We start from the raw sequence: 20602 nt of genomic DNA, 5'->3' as shown, positions 1-20602 counted from the left end.
AAAAAAAAAAAAAAGACTCAATAGCCAGTTTATCAGCAAGTTATTAGTTTTAAATAAGATTTGTTTTCCTGGATCGTTCAGATGGTAGATGTCACTAAATACATGACTTACTCATGCTGTGATAATATTTGTTATTGAGAAATACTTGAAATTATAGTGTTAGTTCGGATACCAAGTAATGGATATGCTGCTCAGGCTGATGTTGTGAATGATCACACAGATGTGCTCCATTTTTTTATATAAATTTTCCCTCTCAATTGCCATTTTGAAGATAATTCACGTTTTATATTCAGAGATGATGCCCAGGAGGATGCTAAAATCCTGCCGTCTTTGTGTTTCAATTAATGTGATTATAATATTACAGTTAAAAGCCATTATGAAAATTTCACAGGTGTGTTATAAAAATTGCTGAACTTACTAGCAATAAACCCGACACATTCTAGATATTCATATGCAGATTTAAGGTCAACTTTTAAAAGTTGCTTTTGCCTTGTACTAAATACGTTTTTTAAAAATCACTTACATACTTGAATCTTAAGCATATACATGGGCAGGGACTGCCTAACTTGCAGATAGTTTTGTCTGTGGGTTGTTTTTAAAATCATGATGTTTTAGCCAATTATACATTACAAGTACATATTGAGCATCTTCTGTATTCCTGTAAACATAACCTTTGATGCTTATAATCTAATGAAAGATACCAAGGAATAAATAAATGGTCCATGGAGGTTTTCTTAGATTATTAGATTTTTTTAGATTATTAGTTTGCATCTTTGTCCAGTAGGCTAAGTTTACAATAATATAGCACAATACTCTTCAGTGTCAAAACTTACTAAATAACAGCAGTTTATATGGGTGTCAGAACTTTGACTTAGTATTGCTTTGAGTAAATTGAGTGATTTGTGCAAAGTAAAATAATAATCTCTGTTTTGTCTATAAATTTGCAGAAGTTAGTTTTATAGATTGTAGAACTTCAAGGCCTTCCAGAGGTGGGTGGTCCCCGCAGACCCCCAGGGTGGAGAAGTAGCCTCTGCAGCGGCCCCAGGAGAAGTCAGCAGGCCCAACCTGGGAACCTGTAGGAGTCAGAAGCACGAATACCTGCTGACAGATTCTATGGTTACAGTTGTTCACTAGTTAAGAATCCAACAGAACAATCCTAGATCGAGTCAGAAAATGAGGACTCAGATATGAAAGCTGCTGCTGCTGCTGGAATCTGCTCAAAGGCAACATGCTCATAGTGCTGCATTACAAATAAGCAGCCACTCCACGTTCTGTTCTGTCCTCAACGTTGGGATGTCTTTGTCTTGTAGACAGCAGGGAAAGCAGGCTGAGTATGTATGACACTAATAATCGTAAGGAGGAGTGCTAGGCTTTCCTCGGACATCATTCATTTAATCCAACAGAATGTATTGAGTGCCTTGCACATGCCTGGAGAGGCATGATGTGGTGTGCCTCCCTTCCAAGAGAATGCAATCAAGTGCAGAGGTTCTTAGCCAGCTGCACTATTTCCTCATGTTGTTCAGGCAACACCCTACTTGCCCTTTGGGTCTCAGTGGGCCCCCGAGGCCGGATTCTGTGTGATTCTCACAAGCTCCTACTGAACTCTATACCAGTTCTTTTGTACTAGGCGTCCAGAACGCACTTGTGTAATGTCTTTTCTCTGCTAGATCATAAGCTCCAGAAGGATAGCAGTCAGATCATTCACAGTGGTACTCCTAGTGCCTAGCACAGTCATGGGTATACACTGGCTACTTCACAGATACATTTTTAAAAATAATGAAGAATGGGCGGATTGGGATTCTTAGTGTCCAGAGATCATGGCATTACTGTATGGAGTGTAGGTGTTCAGATTGCCAGCAGCAAGCCTTGGAAAGTATGTCTTCGGTTTCTACGGGTAAACAGATCTGATTGACGCTACCAGACTTACATAAACAGCACAATAAGTTCAAAATGATTTCTCACTTTTTTTGTTCACTCCAAGTAGAAAACTTAGTGAATATTGTTACATGTTAGGGGAAGGAAAGAGAAAGAAGAGACAAAGGGACTTTTCAGTGAGTAGTTCATCAAATTTATATCGTATTCACTATAGGTGTGGTTTGAGTTTAGTAAATGAGGAGGCCTCATGACAAAAATTGGGCTTGAGTTAGATCTTGAAATTAGAATAATAATGATGATGATGGTAATTGCTAATACGTGCATTGCTTACTATGTGCCAGGCTTTCTTTATGTACACAGTGTTGTTATTCCTGCAGTAATAATAGATAAGGAGACCGATAAAGAGAGAACACAGAGCTCGAAGTGCTGGAGCTGGGATTTAAATTCGAATAGTATTTGAAGAGGGAAGGAGAGAGGTCATTCCAGGCATGGAAATTCTTAAGAGTACTCAGTTTTCAGCAGCCTAATCTGAGTGTTTCAACACAACTTTACACTTAAAGAGTTATAATCCTTGATGACTACAGCAAGTCCCTGCTCTAACAAATATTATTTTTAGTTCCTTTGGGATTATCTTTGCCCCTCTGAGAAAAGACAAATAGGTGGATACACAGGGGTAAGTGAGGAAAGTTACTGCAGTTATAATAGCAGACAAGGTTCAAAGGATTGAAAGGTAAGTTTGGTTAGGTAGGATGAGGCAAGTGACCGGAAGCCCTTGAAAGTCACCTGAGTTTGGATATGATGCAGGAAGCCAGCATATCTTCTTGGGCAAATGAGGGACGTGTTCAGGCAGTATTTAATGCTAAATCTAGCAATAGCTTTCAAGTTGAAGTAGATGTGGATAAACTAGATCAGGGGTTAACAAACATTTTCTGTAAAGGACCAGATAGTAATATTTTAGGTTTTGCAAGCCATAAAATTTGTCACAACTACTCAACTCTGCCATTACATCATGAAAGCAGCCATAGACGATACATTGTTAAAAACGGTTGTCCTATAATTCTGGTGAGCAGTTGCACGTAGAGCAAAGGTTTGGACTTCCCTCCCAACCAGCCTCTATTACCTTGTAAGCAAGGCAGGGCAATAGTACAGTGTTTCTCCTTCTTCTCATGATGCTGATGGTCCACTTATCCTGTGTCTCCTTCCCTGCCCCACCCCCTGCCTCCATTCTCCACAAGCCATGGCGGTAACACTCTGTAGTTAGTGTCAGTGGGAGAAACTGGACTCATTTGCTATCAGTCCTCAAAAAGGAGACTCTGAGGCATCTGGCTGATAGGTTGCTTGCTGTCTTATCATTTCTTTGAGACTTTTCTTTTGTGCTTTTCTCTAATACACCATTTGGAACTGTCAGCCACGTCCATATTTAACAGCTCGGTTCGAATTGTTTACTTCAGGAATTTCTGCCTCCTAACCAAATAGGAAATTTGATAAATTCCTCAGTGTGGAGGCGCCTGGGTGGCTCAGTCATTAAGCGTCTGCCTTCAGCTCAGGTTGTGATCCCAGGGTCCTGGGATCGAGCCCCGCATCGGGCTCCCTGCTCCACGGAAAGCCTGCTTCTCACTCTCCCACTCCCCCTTCTTGTGTTCCTGCTCTCACTGTCTCTCTCTCTCTTTCAAATAAATAAAATCTTTAAAAAAAAAAAAAAATTCCTCAGTGTACCCAACTTTAAGCAGTCTGGCTCAGAATATTTCAGTACCACTCTGTCTTAAGCAGTGGAATTCTTGGACACTGCTGTGATGTGTGTCTCTCTCCTCTGCCAGATTTTGATAGTCATTTTAATGCTGCTGTGAATCCTGGTAACTAAACTGTCTTGCCCACCATAACATTTGGAGATAAAGTTTTAATTAGAAATAATTTCATATATATATTGGAAACATATGATAATTTAGTCTCAAATGAAAGGTCATATTAATATTAATTACTTGTATGATAGAATTTAGGTCTTAGGAAAAACTTATTTTTCAGGTAAGTTGCTCAAACAAAAAAAGGTATTTGACTAAACTTTATTTATCATTTTAGGGGTATCGAGTGGACAAGTTTGACTGGTTTTCTTTCCTTTGCTACTTCAACACCAAACAATATGGGATTAGTGAGAAATGAACTTCAGCTGGTTGATCTTCCAACAGGTTTGTGTATTTAGACTATTAAAAGATTGAAAATGGTTTGTCATCTTGATCAAAGATGTTGCTATTTATAAAACATATTCCAGAAAACTTTCTTTCAACTTGGAAGGTTTTTTTTATATCCTATTTGTATATTCATTTTGTTGTTGTTTTTCTGTAATAATTGCCCTGGAAAGGCTCCTGGTTGTTGTTTGTATGCAGATTGTGTTAACACAAGTGCATGGTAAATGGAGTACCATTAGTGTGAACAGACGGATTCATAAGTTCATATGGTATCAGTTCTACTTTTAAGTACATTGTATGGATAACCAAAAGTACGGTTTTAAAATAAATCTTTGTAGTAGGCTTTATTCTAAAACTTTTGGCCTTTGTTAGGAAAACCTTTATAAATTTGTAAGTAAGGATTGTCTTTAAGTGCTCAAATTTAAAACTTTTGATAGTCTCTGACTGAGAGCTTAAAGACTTTACAAGAGGAAGCATTCCAGTAAAGTAACTTGCTCAGAATTGTTTAAAAACCTACAACTCAATGAGTTTCAAAATGAAGAACTTGAAGATAGAATAAAGTGAGAGTTTCAAATTATTTTATGACAGATGCATGATTTCAAATTGAATTCTTAACAAAATTGTGGTGAGTTTCTTTAAAATGGTGTAGCAATAAGAATATATGTAGATAGTTTGAATCCTAAGATATGTGTGTGTGCACGTGTGTGTAGTAAATTGAGTATTTTCTCAATATGTATTTCCAAGATATGGTTGTTCTTACTTATCTGAGTATGTTACTAAACCTCAAGGAGTTAGCCCCACTGGAATCAGTCCAGTGTTGTTCTGGTCTCATCTGGAAGTGACCTGCCTAGTAACCCCTGCCCCTAGATTGGGGTCTCTCTAATTACATGGTAGCCCAGGGGCGAACTGCTGTTTTCTAGTATCATTCACTTTAAAAGAAAAAAAAAAAAGGCGTATTCATTTTTTCCAGTCAGCTCAGGACTGTTAGATAACTTAAAAGTCTTTTTTTTACAGATTATTTTTGAGCAACAAATTTATAAGTCATAGTTACTAACTTGCTTAAATGGGATATTTGAGTTTATAGATTATAGACTTTTCTAGCCTGTCTTCTAAGGAGGGTCAGGAAAGGATGTGGGTGTTTGGCAAATAAGAACAGGGGCCTCATTTGACAGCAATGAGGAGCAGGGAGGCATGCAGGCGCTCAATTCTCTCTGAATTGAACATGCTCTTTTGTTTAATGTAAATAAAAACGTGGGAAATGTTATTAAAATATATTTGTTCAGACATAAAGTAGAATTTGCATTTTTTAATTACAGAAAACCATTTCGCTTCTTTGGCAGTTAACTAATTCTTATCATTCCCCAGTTTCAGTGTATAGAGACCTTTTGATAGGAACCAGGTCAAAAGTATTTCAGTTGAGCAATTTGTACCTGGGACAGGAAATCTTAAATACCTGTTTAAAGAGTGATTTCCCCACTAGTTAGTATTTGTGAGCATGGGAGTGTTTATGTTACTTTAAATATACCAGTAGTTTTACAGTAGACAGTTCCTTTACCATAGATGCATTGAAACTTTTAAAATTGGTATTTTTGAATTTCTAAAATACAACTATTTAAAAGAAACAACCGAAAGTATTCAAGAAACTCTGTAACAAAGGTAAATATCATTTTATAAGAGATCTTTGAATACAAGTAATATATTATTGGTCTTCAATGTGTAATACTTTTGAGAATACGTTTTGAATTTAGATTACTTGAAACAGCTTAGAAGCAAGTAGAGGAATGAAAAGGAGAGTAGAGGCAGCACTGATCAGATTCTATTGGTGTGTATAGCTTCTAGTGTCTTACATGTTTCATCTGATATTTCACATTTTCTTTAATATTTGCAATTAAAGGTAGGAGCATTGCTTTTCGCGGTGAACGAGGCAATGATGAGTCACCCATCGAAATGATTAAAGTATCTCATTTGAAGTAAGTGTGAACCAAAAAAAAAAAAATCTGGTGTTATCACAATGGAATCTTAAGGATTTTTTTAATCTTTAAGAAAGTAAGAATATGCTAGAATGCATATAGAACTTCTTAGTGATAATAAATGGTGCTTTGCAGCCATTTCCAAGAAAATATTTTGATCATAAAATTAAACTGCTGTTGCTTTTAGTTTCTACTTCTTAAAAAGATGAGATACCTTTTGTATGAATCTTAATATTTCATTAGATTGGTAAAACCACTAATCTGTTTTGTTGTGCTATAGCTATATTGATGTAAATGCCTGTCACCCACAAAGAAAATGTCATCTAATTAAATTCTTATGCATTTCTATCTCAACATAGGTTTGTTGAGTCAAAGAACTAATTTTCTTTGTTTATAATTTAGACCTATTTTAATTTCAGTAAGTTTTTGAGTTTTTCGTTCTAAGGGAAAATACATAAAGCAAGATTATTAAACATAGAGACTGAATGAAAATCAATCAGAAGAACAAAGAAAGGAGTAAGCTCTCTAAAATAGTTTTCAAAATTGCTTTAGCTTTTCTAGGATCTTTGCATTTCTATATAAATTTTAGAATCAGTTTATCAGTTTTACCAAAAAAGCTTCCTGGGATTTTGATTGGGATTGCACTGAATCCATAGACCAACGTGGGGGAAAGAATTGACATCTTAACAAGTTTTGTGATTCGTGAACATGGTCTATCGCTCCATTTATTTAGGGCTTTAATGCCTTTCAGTAATATTTCTTCATTGTCAGTGTCAAGGTATTACACATCATTTGCTAATAATTTTTTTTTCTTCATTGCTTTTACACATGTTCTTTTTTTCTTTTTTTAATTTCAGTTACCAATTATTCATTAATGGTATACTGAAATAGTTAATTTTTGGTAATGGCCTCATGACCATGGTAACTTAATCTAGTAGCATTTTTGTTGATTCTTTAGTATTTTCTCTGTAGACATACCATGTTGTTTGCCAGTAAAGACTCTTCTACATCTCTGTTTTCTGGACAATGGGCCTTTCTTCCCCCCTTGCTTTGCTGTACTAAGTAGGACCTCCAGTACAGTGTTGAATAGAAATGATGAGAATTGACATCTTTGTTCTGTTTCTGGATCTTATGGTGAAATGTTCAGTCTTTGAACATTAAATATGTTAGCTGTAGATTTTTTGTAAGTGACCTTTATTACATTGTTTTCTATTCCTAGTTTACTGAAACTTTGTATCACTGAATAGGTGATGGATTTTGTCAGATTTTTTTTCTGCATTTAGGGACATCATCATAATGATGGGCTTTTGTTTTAAGTCGGCTAATGGGGTGAATTACATAGACCGATTTTTTGTATGTTAAACCAACTTTATTTAAATCCCTGGCATAAATTCTTCTTGGTGATGATATGTTACTGGATTTGATTTGCTGATATTTTATTACATCTATGCTCATGAAGCATATTGATCTAGTTTTCGTGTAATATCCTTGTCTGGTTTTGGAATCAGGGTAATGATGACCTTGTAAAATGAGTTGTGAACTGTTCCCTTCTCTTCTTTTTTTCTGGATGAGTTTGTGTAGAATTGGTATTCTACCTTAACTGAAATAGGAAGAATTCACCAGGGAACCCACCTGGGCCTAGAACTTCCTTTGCAGAAAAGTTTTTAAATACATATTCAGTTCTTTCATAGATGTAGAACTATTCAGGTTGGTTGGTTTCCTCACTGAGCTTTGGTAGTTAGTGTCTTTCAAGTAATCTGTCCATTTCATTGAAATTGTTGAATTTATTAATTAAAAACTTGTTCATGGTATTCTCTTAATCTTTTAATGTCAGTTTCATCTGAATGATGGCTCTTTTATTTCTGATATCAGTAAATTATGTTAATCAATTTTGTTGATCTTTTCAAAGAAACACTTTTAGTTTCTCTCATTTTTTCTTTGGTTTTCTATTTTCTGTTTCATCAAATGCCATAGGTATCTTTTTTTTCTTGCTTACTTCGGGTTTAATATGTTTTTCTAGTTTCTTAAGATAGAACTTTAGATGATTAAATTAAGGCTTTTCTTTAAAATTTAATATAAGCACTACTCTTTCTGTACCCTACATGTTTTGATATGGTGAATTTTCATTTTAATTCACTTTATAATATTTTTAAATTTCCATGGGATATTTATAGATACATTATTTAATTTCAAAATATTTAGGGGTTTTCCAATATCTTTCTGTTAATTTATGATTTCCATTAGAGTCAGAGAGCATATTTTATATTATTTTCATCATTTTAAATTTAATGTGATTGTTATATGGCCCAGACTGTGGTCTGTCTTAGTGAATGTTCCGTATGCACTGGAAAAGATTGTGTATTCTGCTGTTATTGATTAGAATATTCCATAAATGTCAGTTCAGATTGGTTGGTAGTTATTCAGGTCTCATATTCATACTGATTTTCTGCCTGCTTTTCTGTCTGTTACTGAGAGATGAGTGTTGAAATGAACTTTATTCTGGATCTGTTTATCTTTTGAAGAGCTCATGTTCTTGCTTTGGGTATTTTAAAGCTCTGTTATTAGGTATATACATATCTAGTATTGTTCTGTCCTTTTGATTGACTTCTTTATCATTGTGAAATATCCTCTATATTTTTGGTAGTATATTCAGAAGTAAGTCAGATTGTCTGATTTGTATAGCCACTCCAGCTTTCTTTTGATTAGTGTTTGCATAGTGTATCTTTTTCTTACCTTTTTCTTGTGTCTTATCTATGTCTTTACATTTAAAGTTGATATCTTCTAGAAAGCATGTAGTTGGGGCTTGTTTTTCTATTTGGTAATCTGTGTTTCAAATTGCAGTGTTTAAATTATTCATATTGGGTGTAATTATCAATGCAGCTTATATTTAAATCTACCATCTTGCTAGTTGTTTTCTATTTTTTAATTTAAAATGAATTAATATGGATAGTTTTTAATTTATCAGACTTAATTTCTAATATGCAAAATGTCAGTTGTTATCAACCACGTAAACAAAAGTTCTTTGGGGGAGGGTCCTCAATAATTTTTAAAAGTGTAAAAGAGGGGCGCTTGGGTGGCTCAGTCGTTAAGCATCTGCCTTCGGCTCAGGTCATGATCCCAGAGTCCTGGGATCAAGCCCCGCATCGGGCTCCCTGCTTGGCAGGAAGCCTGCTTCTCCCTCTCCCATTCCCTCTGCTTGTGTTCCCTCTCTCGCTGTGTCTCTCTCTGTCAAATAAATAAATAAAATCTTTAAAAATAAACAAAATGTAAAAGAGTCCTGAGATTACAGGGTTTGAGAATTGCCAAAAAATGTGTGTTGAGAAATGATCTAAGTACGTGGAGATAACTTTTAGTTTCTTGGATGGGTTAAGCAAATATTGCATTAGTGCAATTCCAGTTCAGATTTTACTTCGATATTTTGAGGAACATGATAAACATATTCATGTTTAAACATGACAGACTATTTGGACTTCAGTCTCTTCTGTTTCCAGTTTTAACTCCATACATACCTGCTAAATTAATACCTCTAAAACAACTGATCACTTTATCCCCCCTACTTTAAAACCTTCAGTGATCCACTATTCTCTGCAGAATAAACCTCTGTATATCTAGCATGGCTTATTCAGGTGTCTTAAGTCTTTTATAATGTGATCCAAAATTCACACTTCGATTTTCTTTCTCATGATGCTACCTCTTTCATTCTCTACATTTCTTTTTTTTTTTTTTTAAAGATTTTATTTATTTATTTGAGAGAGAGAATGAGAGACAGAGAGCACGAGAGGGAAGAGGGCAGAGGGGGAAGCAGACCCCCTGCTGAGCAGGGAGCCCGATGCGGGACTCGATCCCGGGACTCCAGGATCATGACCTGAGCCGAAGGCAGTCGCTTAACCACCTGAGCCACCCAGGCGCCCCATTCTCTACATTTCAAGTAGCATGTTCCCCCACTCTGTGTCCTTTCTTGTCTTGGCCATTTGTCACATTTGTAACTCTGCCTAAAATGCCATTGTCTAGTTGTCAAAATAAATCTCTTTCATACTGAATCTTTGTCGCATTCACCAGACTCTGTCTTACATTAGTTATTTATATATAAGCCATTAATGCCTTTATGTTAGATATAATAAAAAATGTAACATATTGCCTTTGTATAATCCATAATGATGTATAAAATTCTTTCATGTGTGCTATCCCCTCCCCCCCTTTTTTATTCTTAGGGCATTTAGTGAGGGAGTAAGACAGATGTTATTAACACCATTCTAAAGATAAGTAGAATAAAACTCAAAAAAATTACATGGTTTATCTGAGGCCACATAATTATCAAGTGGCAGACTTTGTATGAGCAGGAGAACCTAAGTCCTTTGGTACACTGAGTGTAGGGATTTCTTGCTCAGTCACATTTCCTTAGTGTCAGCCTAATAGAAACTTTGTGAAAACCTTTACTTTTCATTTAATTTTTACCATAACCTGCATACCAGTCCATTGGGATAGGTAGTGGTATTCTCATGTCATGTGTGAGAAAATGAAGCCTTGGGAGGGTTACCATAAATTGATAAACTGGTAAAATATGAACTTGTTCCTTTTTTCATTCTTCTGACCTGGGCTCCTTGCTTAATTATGGCTGTATGGCTCTCAAAGCTCATCTTAGGGCTTTACCTTCTTAATGACTATTAATCATGAGAACTAAGTGTTAATTTATATGGTCTATGTTTAGAATACATTATGTGACTTTTCTGATTTACTCAACTTTTTATTTGTATTACTTATGGTGAAAATGTTGCAAAAGGGGGCTTATTTAGTATTTTTGTTTATTTTAGGCAGTATTTGGCAGTTGTATTCAAAGATAAACCCCTCGAATTATGGGATGTTAGGACTTGTACCATTCTTAGAGAAATGTCCAAAAACTTCCCTGCAATAACTGCTTTGGTAAGTTACAACTGAAGAACTAGTTTATCTAGGCATGTTCTGTATGTCGTGAATATTTTTCTTTTGCTTGAATTGAAATCATTAGTGTCATGTATTTCCTTGCTAAAAATGTGTGTTGAGAGATGATCTAAGTACATGGAGATAACTTTTAGTTTCTTGGATGGGTTAAGCAAATATTGCATTAGTGCAATTCCAATTCAGATTTTACTTCGATATTTTGAGGAACATGATAAACATATTCATGTTTAAACATGATAAACATAAAAAGATTTGTGAGAGAATAAAGGTCATGGTAGCTACCTCAACCTTAAAAAAAGAGGACAGTACTGGGAAAATGGTCTCACTTTATGGAGAAAAATACTGGATCTCTACCTAATACCATATTCAGAGGTGGGCTCCATGGGATTAAAGACCTAAATGTAAAAATATAAAGCTATAAAATTAATATAGTCAAAAAAAGAAGAATATTTTTCTGTTCTAGGGCAGGAAAGGACATCAGAGGCTCAAACCAAAAGGCAAAAAAAGAAAAAATGCTTTTAATTAATCAAGACTGATGCTTTCTCTTCAATGAAGGACACCAGTGTCAAAGTTAAATAGAGAAGACAAGCTGGGAAAAGAAATTTACCAATGTCCGAAACCAGCAAAGGACTAACTAATCCCTGTAGGGAGTTAGGATTATGGGAACTCCTGCACATAAACAGTGAAAAGACAGGAACCCCAGTAGAAAGAGGGCCAGAGTACAGGAGCAGTTCACGAATGGTGGAAAACCTAAAAGGCCAACAAGCATCTGAAGAAATAGTCAAATTCAGCAGTTTTTAGAGATGGGCAAAATAAAATAATCAAGGTGTAACTTTTAGACTAACAAAAACTGGGAAGCCAGATGACATCCGACGTGGGTGTAGTGTAGGTTGCAGGAATCCTTATGTACTGCGGGTAGGAGTGCAGACCGGTGAGGCACTCTGCAGAGCAGACTGATAGTGCCTCGGCAAACAGACATCCCCTGGGCACCATCTCTTCAGCCCCTGGTCAAAAAGGAGCTTCTGTGGGGATATTGACTGCGGTGTTGTTTGTCAGAGAGTTTGGGGGCAATCAGGGTATTCTCTGCTGGGAGAACAGAGAGACTAAAGGTTGGTGGATGCACTCGCGGAGTCTTTGGTAGCATGCAGAAACAACAGAGATGGGACTGACACTGTGCTGAATGAAAAGAGTTAGAAACGGTGGGATATGACGAAGTTCTGTTTATGTAAGTTACGAATACATGCATGTAGAATAACTACTGTGAAGAATTGATGCATATGAGAGGATATTAGATTGAAGGCATTAGAATAGGCGGGAATATAAAAGAATAAATAAATCAAATGAGAGATTTGAGGTGGATCTGTGGAGGACAGTGATCCATGGTTGGAGGAACATGATCATCTCACCCCATGTACCTTTGGGGGGAGGGCTAGAGGTAGGGAAGAAAAGACACCATAATTGCATTTATTATTTTTGTTTTGTAAAAAAAAGAAAGCATCAAAAAGTTAGACCTTTTGGAAGTTTGCCATTAAACTCTTCTACCTTAAGCTCTCATTAAAGATTAGAGGTAGAAGGAGGTGGAGGGTAGATTATTAAAATCTGCCTTAAGCACTAATTAAATGCATTTGTTCAGCCTTTCTATAAATAGATAAAACCTAAGAACAAATTGTGAATTCATGTGCAGTGATAATAAGTAATGCCGAGCAGTGGCTTGAGAATGCCCAGCTGTTCTGGAAAGATTGTTTGACAGCAGTAAGCTGAGCACTTGTAGGTGTGCCTGTCTTTGCTTCTCAGGAGTGGTCCCCATCTCACAACCTGAAGAGCCTGAGAAAGAAACAATTGGCCACCCGAGAGGCCATGGCCCGCCAGACCGTGGTCTCGGACACAGAGCTGAGCATCGTGGAGTCCTCCGTGATCAGGTGCAGTGTGCTGTTTCCTGCCTCTGTCATTTGTGATACCAGTGTCATGGTGGGGAACTTGACAGGTTTCTGTCATCCAAAGGCATCTGTAGTACCTTGTTATGTTTCAGTGCATACCTGGAAGACTGAAGAGTTAATTTTATTATTTCATTGCTTAGTGCAGTCAGTAACGCATACGGTAATATCCACGTGTCAGCCTCCGTTAGCGAGCGTGATCATTCTCACTACCCAGATGTTCCCTAAACTTGAGCTTCTGGAATTCAAATGAATGTAGCATGAACATCCAGATAGATCATATTGTCATTTATATACACCAAAGAAAATATATAGAGAATGCTAGATTTATATGGACTGTCCCCATCTCCATCCCCACCAGTTTTACAAATAAAAAAACCTCAGAGAGAATGATGGGTCAAGGTAAGTCCTCTCTTTCTGCAGCAGAAATAGTGAACAAGTTTCTTGTGTGAAGTCTAGTTGACTGCATTCCTCTGTATGGGGTAAATGACCTGCTGGAAGTAATTTGTGTTTTCCTATTATTAGCTGGGCAAAGATTAGTGTCAGTGCTTTTTTTTTTTTTTTTTTTTGTAAATAGTTTTGGACCTCCTGTTAATGCATCTGTATTTTGGGCAAGGTAATTAATGTGTGTGTCACTCTAGAGAAAAGAAATATCTTTATCTTATTCCTCTCTATTCCAAAGCTTGTTGCAGGAGGCAGAAAGTAAATCTGAACTCAGTCAGAACATCTCTGCCCGGGAGCATTTTGTGTTTACCGATAATGATGGCCAAGTTTATCATCTCACAGTGGAAGGAAACTCAGTGAAAGATAGTGCTCGGATTCCACCAGATGTGAGTCCAACTCTTGATTACGTCTTCATGAAGAGTTCTTATCAAAGATTTTGTTGATTCCATATCCAGTGAAGCCATAGTTAAGTTGTGAAGCTATTTCAGGAAAGTTTAATGTAAATAATAAACTTGACTATATAAGGAGATATTATTCCATACTGCTAGAGAATAACATTGTAACTACTTAAATACTTGCCTTGTGCTACTTACTTTTTTATCCCCTTAATAATCCATAAGGAATTCTTTCCATTTTAACTATGACAGAATCAAGGGAGAGTAAGTAACTTTCCCAATGTTATCCAGCTTAGTGACATGGCAGTTTTAAACTGAGGTCTGTCTGTCTGTCTGATTCCAGTATATCTCCTCTTTCCACTTCAGGCATTACCTTGGAGGATTTGACTTACAGTCTAGCATCATTTTGGGGTAATAGTAATCAGGTTGTAAGTGTAGTAGCATTATTAATATTTACTAATTTATATATATCCTTCTAGGACCTTGTGAAATCCTCTGACTGAGGTTCTGTAGTTCATTTGTGTCCGCATGCATCTTATAGGTTGTTTCTAATGGATAGATAAGGAAATGTTTTTGTTAAATAATACTGTTATAATGGCTAAGTGGAGGCATGAGATGATTTCATAAAATATATTTATTTAAAATTGTTGTCTAAAAATAGACTGTTTTAGTTGAATGCCAACCCCTATATTTTGCAGGTGGCTCAGAGTCTTACAGGTTGTAGTCAGGATGGTGGCTGGGGTGGGAGGGTCCACTTCCAGGATGGCTAACTCACATGGCCATTGCAGAGTAACAGTGGCTATTGATGAGTGGCCTCAGTTCTTCTTCACAGGGGCATCTCCATAGGGCTGTCTGAGTGTCCTCACCACATGGCAGTTGGCTTCCTCCAGAGTGAGTGATCCAAGAGAACACAAAGAAAGCTGCAGTGTCTTTTAGGACCTAGTTTGAGAAAGTGCACTCCGTCGGTTCCTCAGTGTGCTGTTGGTTCATGGGTCAGTCCTGTTCATTTGGGAGGTGACTGCCAAGGGACATGAATACAACAAGGCAGGATCTGTGGGGGTCTCTTAGAGGCTGCTGCCACATCTTCCTTACAGACAACATGAGAAGAGTTGAGGCCATCCAAACCACCTTCTCTACTAAAAATGGAAACTAACATGTGAAAGTTTCATTTTTACAATTTTTTTTTACTATTATATAGAACAAGTCATACTTGAGACTTAGTAATGTCTGTTTTGAACTTTCTCTCATTGTCACTAGTTTGAAAGGGTGAAAGTAGTAATGCAAATAAGAAAGGTTAATATTTGGTCATAATAGGAAAAGGAACTTAGTTTAAGTGTATAGAAAGAAAAACTGCTAGGGAGAGCAGACCTAAGAGTTGCAGTGTTAATGTAGCTGTCCTTTGAAAAATCAGTTTGCTGTCTTAGGAATATAAAGAGTTCCTCCTCTAGAAACCCAGAGAAGGCCCCATCTGAACTCTTCTAGTGCCACTCACAGGCAGCTCCATCTGTCTCTGATCACTTCACACTTGCGATTAGGATGTAGAAACAACCCAGTAATTTTTTGAGATGCCAATTCCTCCTTACCCCAGAAAAAGTTTAAAGCTTTTGGACATTAGACCCTAATTTTCCTTTTTATAAGAGTTTTTTTCAGGATGGTAATTGTGCCTCACAGTTTTTAAGATTCTGTCTCTTTTTGTGGAGGTCCAAAGTCAGGGTATAGCAGGTCTCTATCTGCCTGCCAGATCCTTTTATTCCACAGCTAGAAGCAGCTTTCTCAGGGAATAAGCAGCCTAACACAGATCCAGCCTCCAGTGAAATTAGTACGTACTTTAGAGCAGGTTGGTTTTAGGGAAAGGTATCTGAGCAGCTACTGTATGATACGTGAGAAACTGGCTTTGGTTCATTTTTTTTTATTTTCTGTAATTTAAATATTTTCTAGGGACTGTCATATAGTATTTAGGCAGAGGTTTTGTTTGCTCATTTTAATCCAATATTTATCTTACCCTCCTCCCAAATGTAAAGTATTAAACATTTGCTTTGAGTTGAAATTTTCCCTCTGAATTTTGGCCCCAGAACTATAGAGTATATAAAAATGGTAAAAAGAAGAGGAAATCTTGGCATATTTTAAGTTTTGGAGCATCTGTAGTTGACTGCCTTTATTCAGAAAACTGGAACAGTGAGAGAGAATGAATATCTCTGCTTTGCTGTCAGCCTTTGAACATCATATTTTGTATATAGGAACATAACAGTGTCAACTAATAATACTCTATTGAGTTTTAATCTTAAATTGGTTCTCTTGGGATTATTTGGAGCCACAAAGCAACTTTATGCCACATCCTCTAAAAGCTCCTTGGTATCTGCATATGGCTTGTAGCCCGTCAACAAACTCTTAGGTAGAAAGGTCTGGATTATTTAATTATATAGTTGTATTAATATGTCACTTGTAATTCTAAGCTGATTTCTGAGCTTATTTAAGCTTTAATATTTTAATTTTAGAGGTTAGAAAGTAAGATTATAAAATGTGAAAGTTTTCAAGACTAAAAAAGTAAACTTAAAGGCAAATGCTTAAACATTCTGTTAATGTGGTGAGGAAAATGGAAATCAGATCTTGAAGTATGGCTTCGTATTATATAGAATTCTGTTTAACGTAACTTTTAAGTTTTTTATTATTGAATTATTTAAAATACTCATTTTTAATCCATTTTTTTTCTTTTATTTCTTAACTACCACTAGGACTTATGCAGTATTTGATGCATGGGCCAGTCTATTAATAGATTTTGGCCAACCTGGAGCTTTCCCACTATGAACGAAGCATGTGAATTTTTATTTTTATTTTGTTTTATAAATGCAAAAAACAAGATTTCTTTTAATAAGTAGAAAAGTAATTGAGCAATAATATTATTTGATAGTGAGCATTTATTGACTAACTGTGTAGCAGGCATTGTTTTGAGCCCTTTCCTATATAAATTTATTAATGCTAGTAGGAACTCCTCAAGTTTCATAAGCTTAACCTCCTTTATTGATGATAAGTCTAAGATGCAGAAAGATTAAGTAAATGTGCCCCAAGCCACACAACAAATATACCTGATGAAGCCCAGATTCGAGCCCCGGCAGCTGACTCTAGAGCCCAGGCTCTTAAGGCAGTCTTTGTCACACTACCTCTGTGCATTTGTTAGATAGAGCTGCAAGCTCCTTTCTCCCCGTCTCCCCCCGCCCCACACACACACTTTGGAGTTACTGCAGTAGTGTTCCATTCTTCTACTTGGGTTTCCGTATGTACCTTCTTTGCAAAGCTTTCTGTTAACTCAGACTGTGCAGATGCCTTTAATTTACAGTATCTTTTCACTGTCATTATCCAGAAGGTATCAGTAAAGCTCTAGATCCTTTTTCAGTAGAAAAACTGCTGCACAATTCATTATGAAACAGCTCTGAGTTTCCTCTGGAACAGATTGATTTATCCTTTTGCAGTGAGTGAGAAGTTGGAGACAAGGGCCCTTTGGAAAGGGTTTTCCTTCCTTCTCTTTATTGCTTTTAATTTGCTTTCTTTAAGGTATTTCTTCCTCAAAAAGTACCTCTTCTCTATAAGTTTAGTTCAGATAACTTAATGTCCATCAAACTGAAATCTCTTGTTTCTTTGTAGTTGAAATTGATAAGCTAGGTAGCTCTTTTAGTGTCCCAAGTCTGTTCGTATTTTTTTTTTTTTAAAGATTTTATTTATTTATTTGAGAGAGAGAATGAGAGACAGAGCATGAGAGGGAAGAGGGCAGAGGGAGAAGCAGACCCCCTGCTGAGCAGGGAGCCTGATGTGGGACTCGATCCCGGGACTCCAGGATCATGACCTGAGCTGAAGGCAGTCGCTTAACCAACTGAGCCACCCAGGCGCCCTAAGTCTGTTCGTATTTGATGGCATTCATACCAAAGCAAAACCATTTACAGTTTTTATTAAAATATCTTTATTATTTTATCACATTTATTGAGTAAAAACATTTCTCTGCTATGATGGCTTATAAGTAGTCAAAACTAGGTGTATCGTGTATCTGTTGCTTTTGTTTTCTAGGGAAGTATGGGTAGTATTACCTGCATCGCTTGGAAAGGTGACACATTAGTTCTTGGAGATATGGATGGAAATTTAAATTTTTGGGATTTGAAAGGCAGAGTATCCAGGTATGATTCAAAAATGCAGTATTATTTGGGGCACCTGGGTGTCTAAGTTGGTTAAGCATCTGACTCTTGGTTTCAGCTCAGGTCATGATCTCAGGATCTTGAGATCCAGCCCCTTGTCGGGCTCTGCACTCAGCGGGGTGTCTGCTTCACTCCCTCTCCCTCTCCCTCTGCCCTTGCTCATTCTCTCTCTCACTCTCTAAATAAAATAAATAAAATCTTTTTTAAAAAATACAATATTAATTTGTTTAAAAAAAAAAAAAAAAGTAACTTCTTGATATGGTTCCATTGGAGGCTTGTGACCTGCTAAGTAGGATCATCAAACATGACCAAGTATAGCTTGGACCCTTGGGTCTCTTGTCGCTGAACTTGGGAGGAAGAGCCTTGAGCCAAGCTCTGGGCCATTCATAGGAGACACTTATTTGCAGGTGACCCGTGCAGAAGTGTTGTGATATTATTCCATCGTCCTTAAGGGGCTGACCTTTTCTGTCAGATGGGTCCCCTGTCCCAGATAGTAAAGTGGTTCTCACATCACTAGACCTTGTCAAAAGCAGACCTAGAAAGAGTTGTTGGACATAGTTTCCAGTGACAAGGTATTACCCTACTTTATATTGGTGTTTTGTTTTTGTTTGTTTTTCCTCAGAGGAATACCTACACACAGAAGCTGGGTGAGGAAGATTCGTTTTGCTCCTGGTAAAGGAAACCAGAAATTAATAGCAATGTACAATGATGGTGCTGAAGTGTGGGATACTAAAGAGGTAGGCCCAGCTCCATGAGGGAACACTCAAACCAAGCTGCTGGTCACAGGAGCTGTAATTTTTTTCTTCCTCCTGATTTAGAAATGAAGCCTATATAATGGGTTTGTCAAGCTTCTTAAAATGATTTGCTTGCTTTTAATGGTATCGTTGTCTTTGGGATCTTCAAAATTCAGTCTGCATGTGGAAGAGAGATTGCCAAAGACTTTTGTTTTAACTTGCACTGGGTCTTTGCCACTGGCACTGTCTGTGATAAACATCTTTTTCGTTCTGAAAATGACCCCCAAATTCACTCTTGAAGGTTCAGATGGTGAGCAGTTTAAGAAGTGGAAGAAATGTGACCTTTCGGATATTGGATGTGGACTGGTGTACATCAGATAAAGTGATCTTGGCATCAGATGATGGGTGTATCAGAGTCCTGGAGATGTCTATGAAGTCCACTTGTTTTAGAATGGATGAACAAGAGTTAACCGGTATGGAGCGCCAACGAAAGGCTCTGTGACACCTTCTTTATTTTGCACAGGCTGCTGTCTTCTGTTTCATTTCAGTCTTACTTTCTAACAATCTGAGTTTAAGGAAATAGATTAACTTCAAGCTTGAGTGTTTTACCACTGAGATGCTGTACTCTGTAACTGCCGATGTCAGTCATTCTCCAGCTCCAGGTTGGCAAGTGCCCCTTCTTTGACCCTTTGAGGAGTGCTTTGTCAAAAGATCAGAGATGTTTACATAAAAATGATTCACTTAGAATTTAGTTAAACTCAGGGCTGCCTGGGTGGCTCAGTTGGTTAAGCGACTGCCTTCAGCTCAGGTCATGATCCCAGGGTCCTGGATCGAGCCCCACATTGGGCTCCCTGCTCAGTGGGGAGTCTGCTTCTCCCTCTGACCCTTCCCCCCCAGCTCATGCACACTCTCTCTTTTTCTCTCAATAAAATCTTTAACCAAAAAAAAAAAAAAAAAGAATTTAGGAGAACTCATCAGAGGACATGAATCTAGTGGTAAGGTGCTACTGGCTTTTTAATAATGAGCTTTATATCTTTTGCAAACATATATTGCTGGGGGTGCCTGGCTGGCTCAGTCAGAAGAGCATGCAGCTCTTCGTCTCGGGGTTGTGAGTAGGAGCCCCACGTTGGCCATAGAGGTTACTTAAAGAAAAGGGTAAGCATATATCATTGAAAAGTCACTTTGGAAAGTGTTCTGAGTGTCATGAATTTTGATGCCTCTCAAAATAAAATAGACGATTGTGCTATTGTACCTTTTTTGTAAGGTGGTTTTGAGATTGTTTTTTACCAGAATGAGGAACATTTTAGTAACTATAACCTCATATGTGACTTAAAAAAAAAAGAATGGGATTATGAATGCACCAATCAGTCAGTTCGAAAGTCAGCTTTCGTCTGATGAAATGCAATGTTCATCCTTGCCAGATACTTTTGGGTGGAGACAGACATTCTGACCCTCATGGGAGCAAAGCAGGAAACTTCCTGCATTAAGTATTCTCCAGGCATCGCTTTGGTGTGCACACCAGGCTGCTGAACAATTTCAGAAGAGACTCGTTGAGTCACTGGGTTCCAGCATAGGGCAGTCCGCTCTGGGAACTGCTGTACCTTTGTAGGGTCGGCCTTCGGCACCTTCAGAGGCAGCAACGTTTTGAAAACCTGTGCTTTCACCTTGTGTTCGTGCTCGAGGCACTTCCAAGTTGTTGCCGATCCTGGCTGGGCTCCCTTGAACTTGTGTTAGGTGTGCTTTTGTTTTTGTCGCTGCCCCAGCCCTGCCAGTGGCTTCGGTACCGCTGCTTCCCCTCCACGTGACCCTGACCGCCCTGTGCCGAAGCCTGAAGCTGTGCAGCGCTTTCCCGTGTCTGTGCCCGACATGCTTGCTCACGCTGCAGAAGTGGCAGCATCTCCTTCCTTCCGAGACAAACTTAGTTATTAAGGAAATGGAGGGAACTTCA

At 37.5% G+C, this 20602-nt stretch overlaps 1 protein-coding gene across 3 annotated transcripts in view; it reads left to right on the top strand.

Moving 5' to 3' along the window:
• The window catches only part of WDR11 (WD repeat domain 11), a 57551-nt gene that overhangs the window by 23116 nt on the left and 13833 nt on the right, over positions 1–20602 (top strand). For all 3 annotated transcript variants that reach the window (XM_081823389.1, XM_081823388.1, XM_081823387.1), the window contains exons 12-19: positions 3952–4058; positions 5953–6028; positions 10840–10948; positions 12761–12885; positions 13583–13730; positions 17796–17902; positions 18543–18657; positions 18956–19127. In XM_081823389.1, the coding sequence (XP_081679515.1) occupies positions 3952–4058; positions 5953–6028; positions 10840–10948; positions 12761–12885; positions 13583–13730; positions 17796–17902; positions 18543–18657; positions 18956–19127 (959 nt within the window). The remainder of the gene's footprint in view (positions 1–3951; positions 4059–5952; positions 6029–10839; positions 10949–12760; positions 12886–13582; positions 13731–17795; positions 17903–18542; positions 18658–18955; positions 19128–20602) is intronic.

This window comes from Leptonychotes weddellii, chromosome 6 (assembly GCF_054177405.1).
Source record: "Leptonychotes weddellii isolate Sample4059 chromosome 6, ASM5417740v2, whole genome shotgun sequence".
NCBI lineage: Eukaryota > Metazoa > Chordata > Mammalia > Carnivora > Phocidae > Leptonychotes > Leptonychotes weddellii.
Note: the sequence above shows the minus strand (reverse complement) of the source record. Positions and strands in the feature narration are given on the sequence as shown.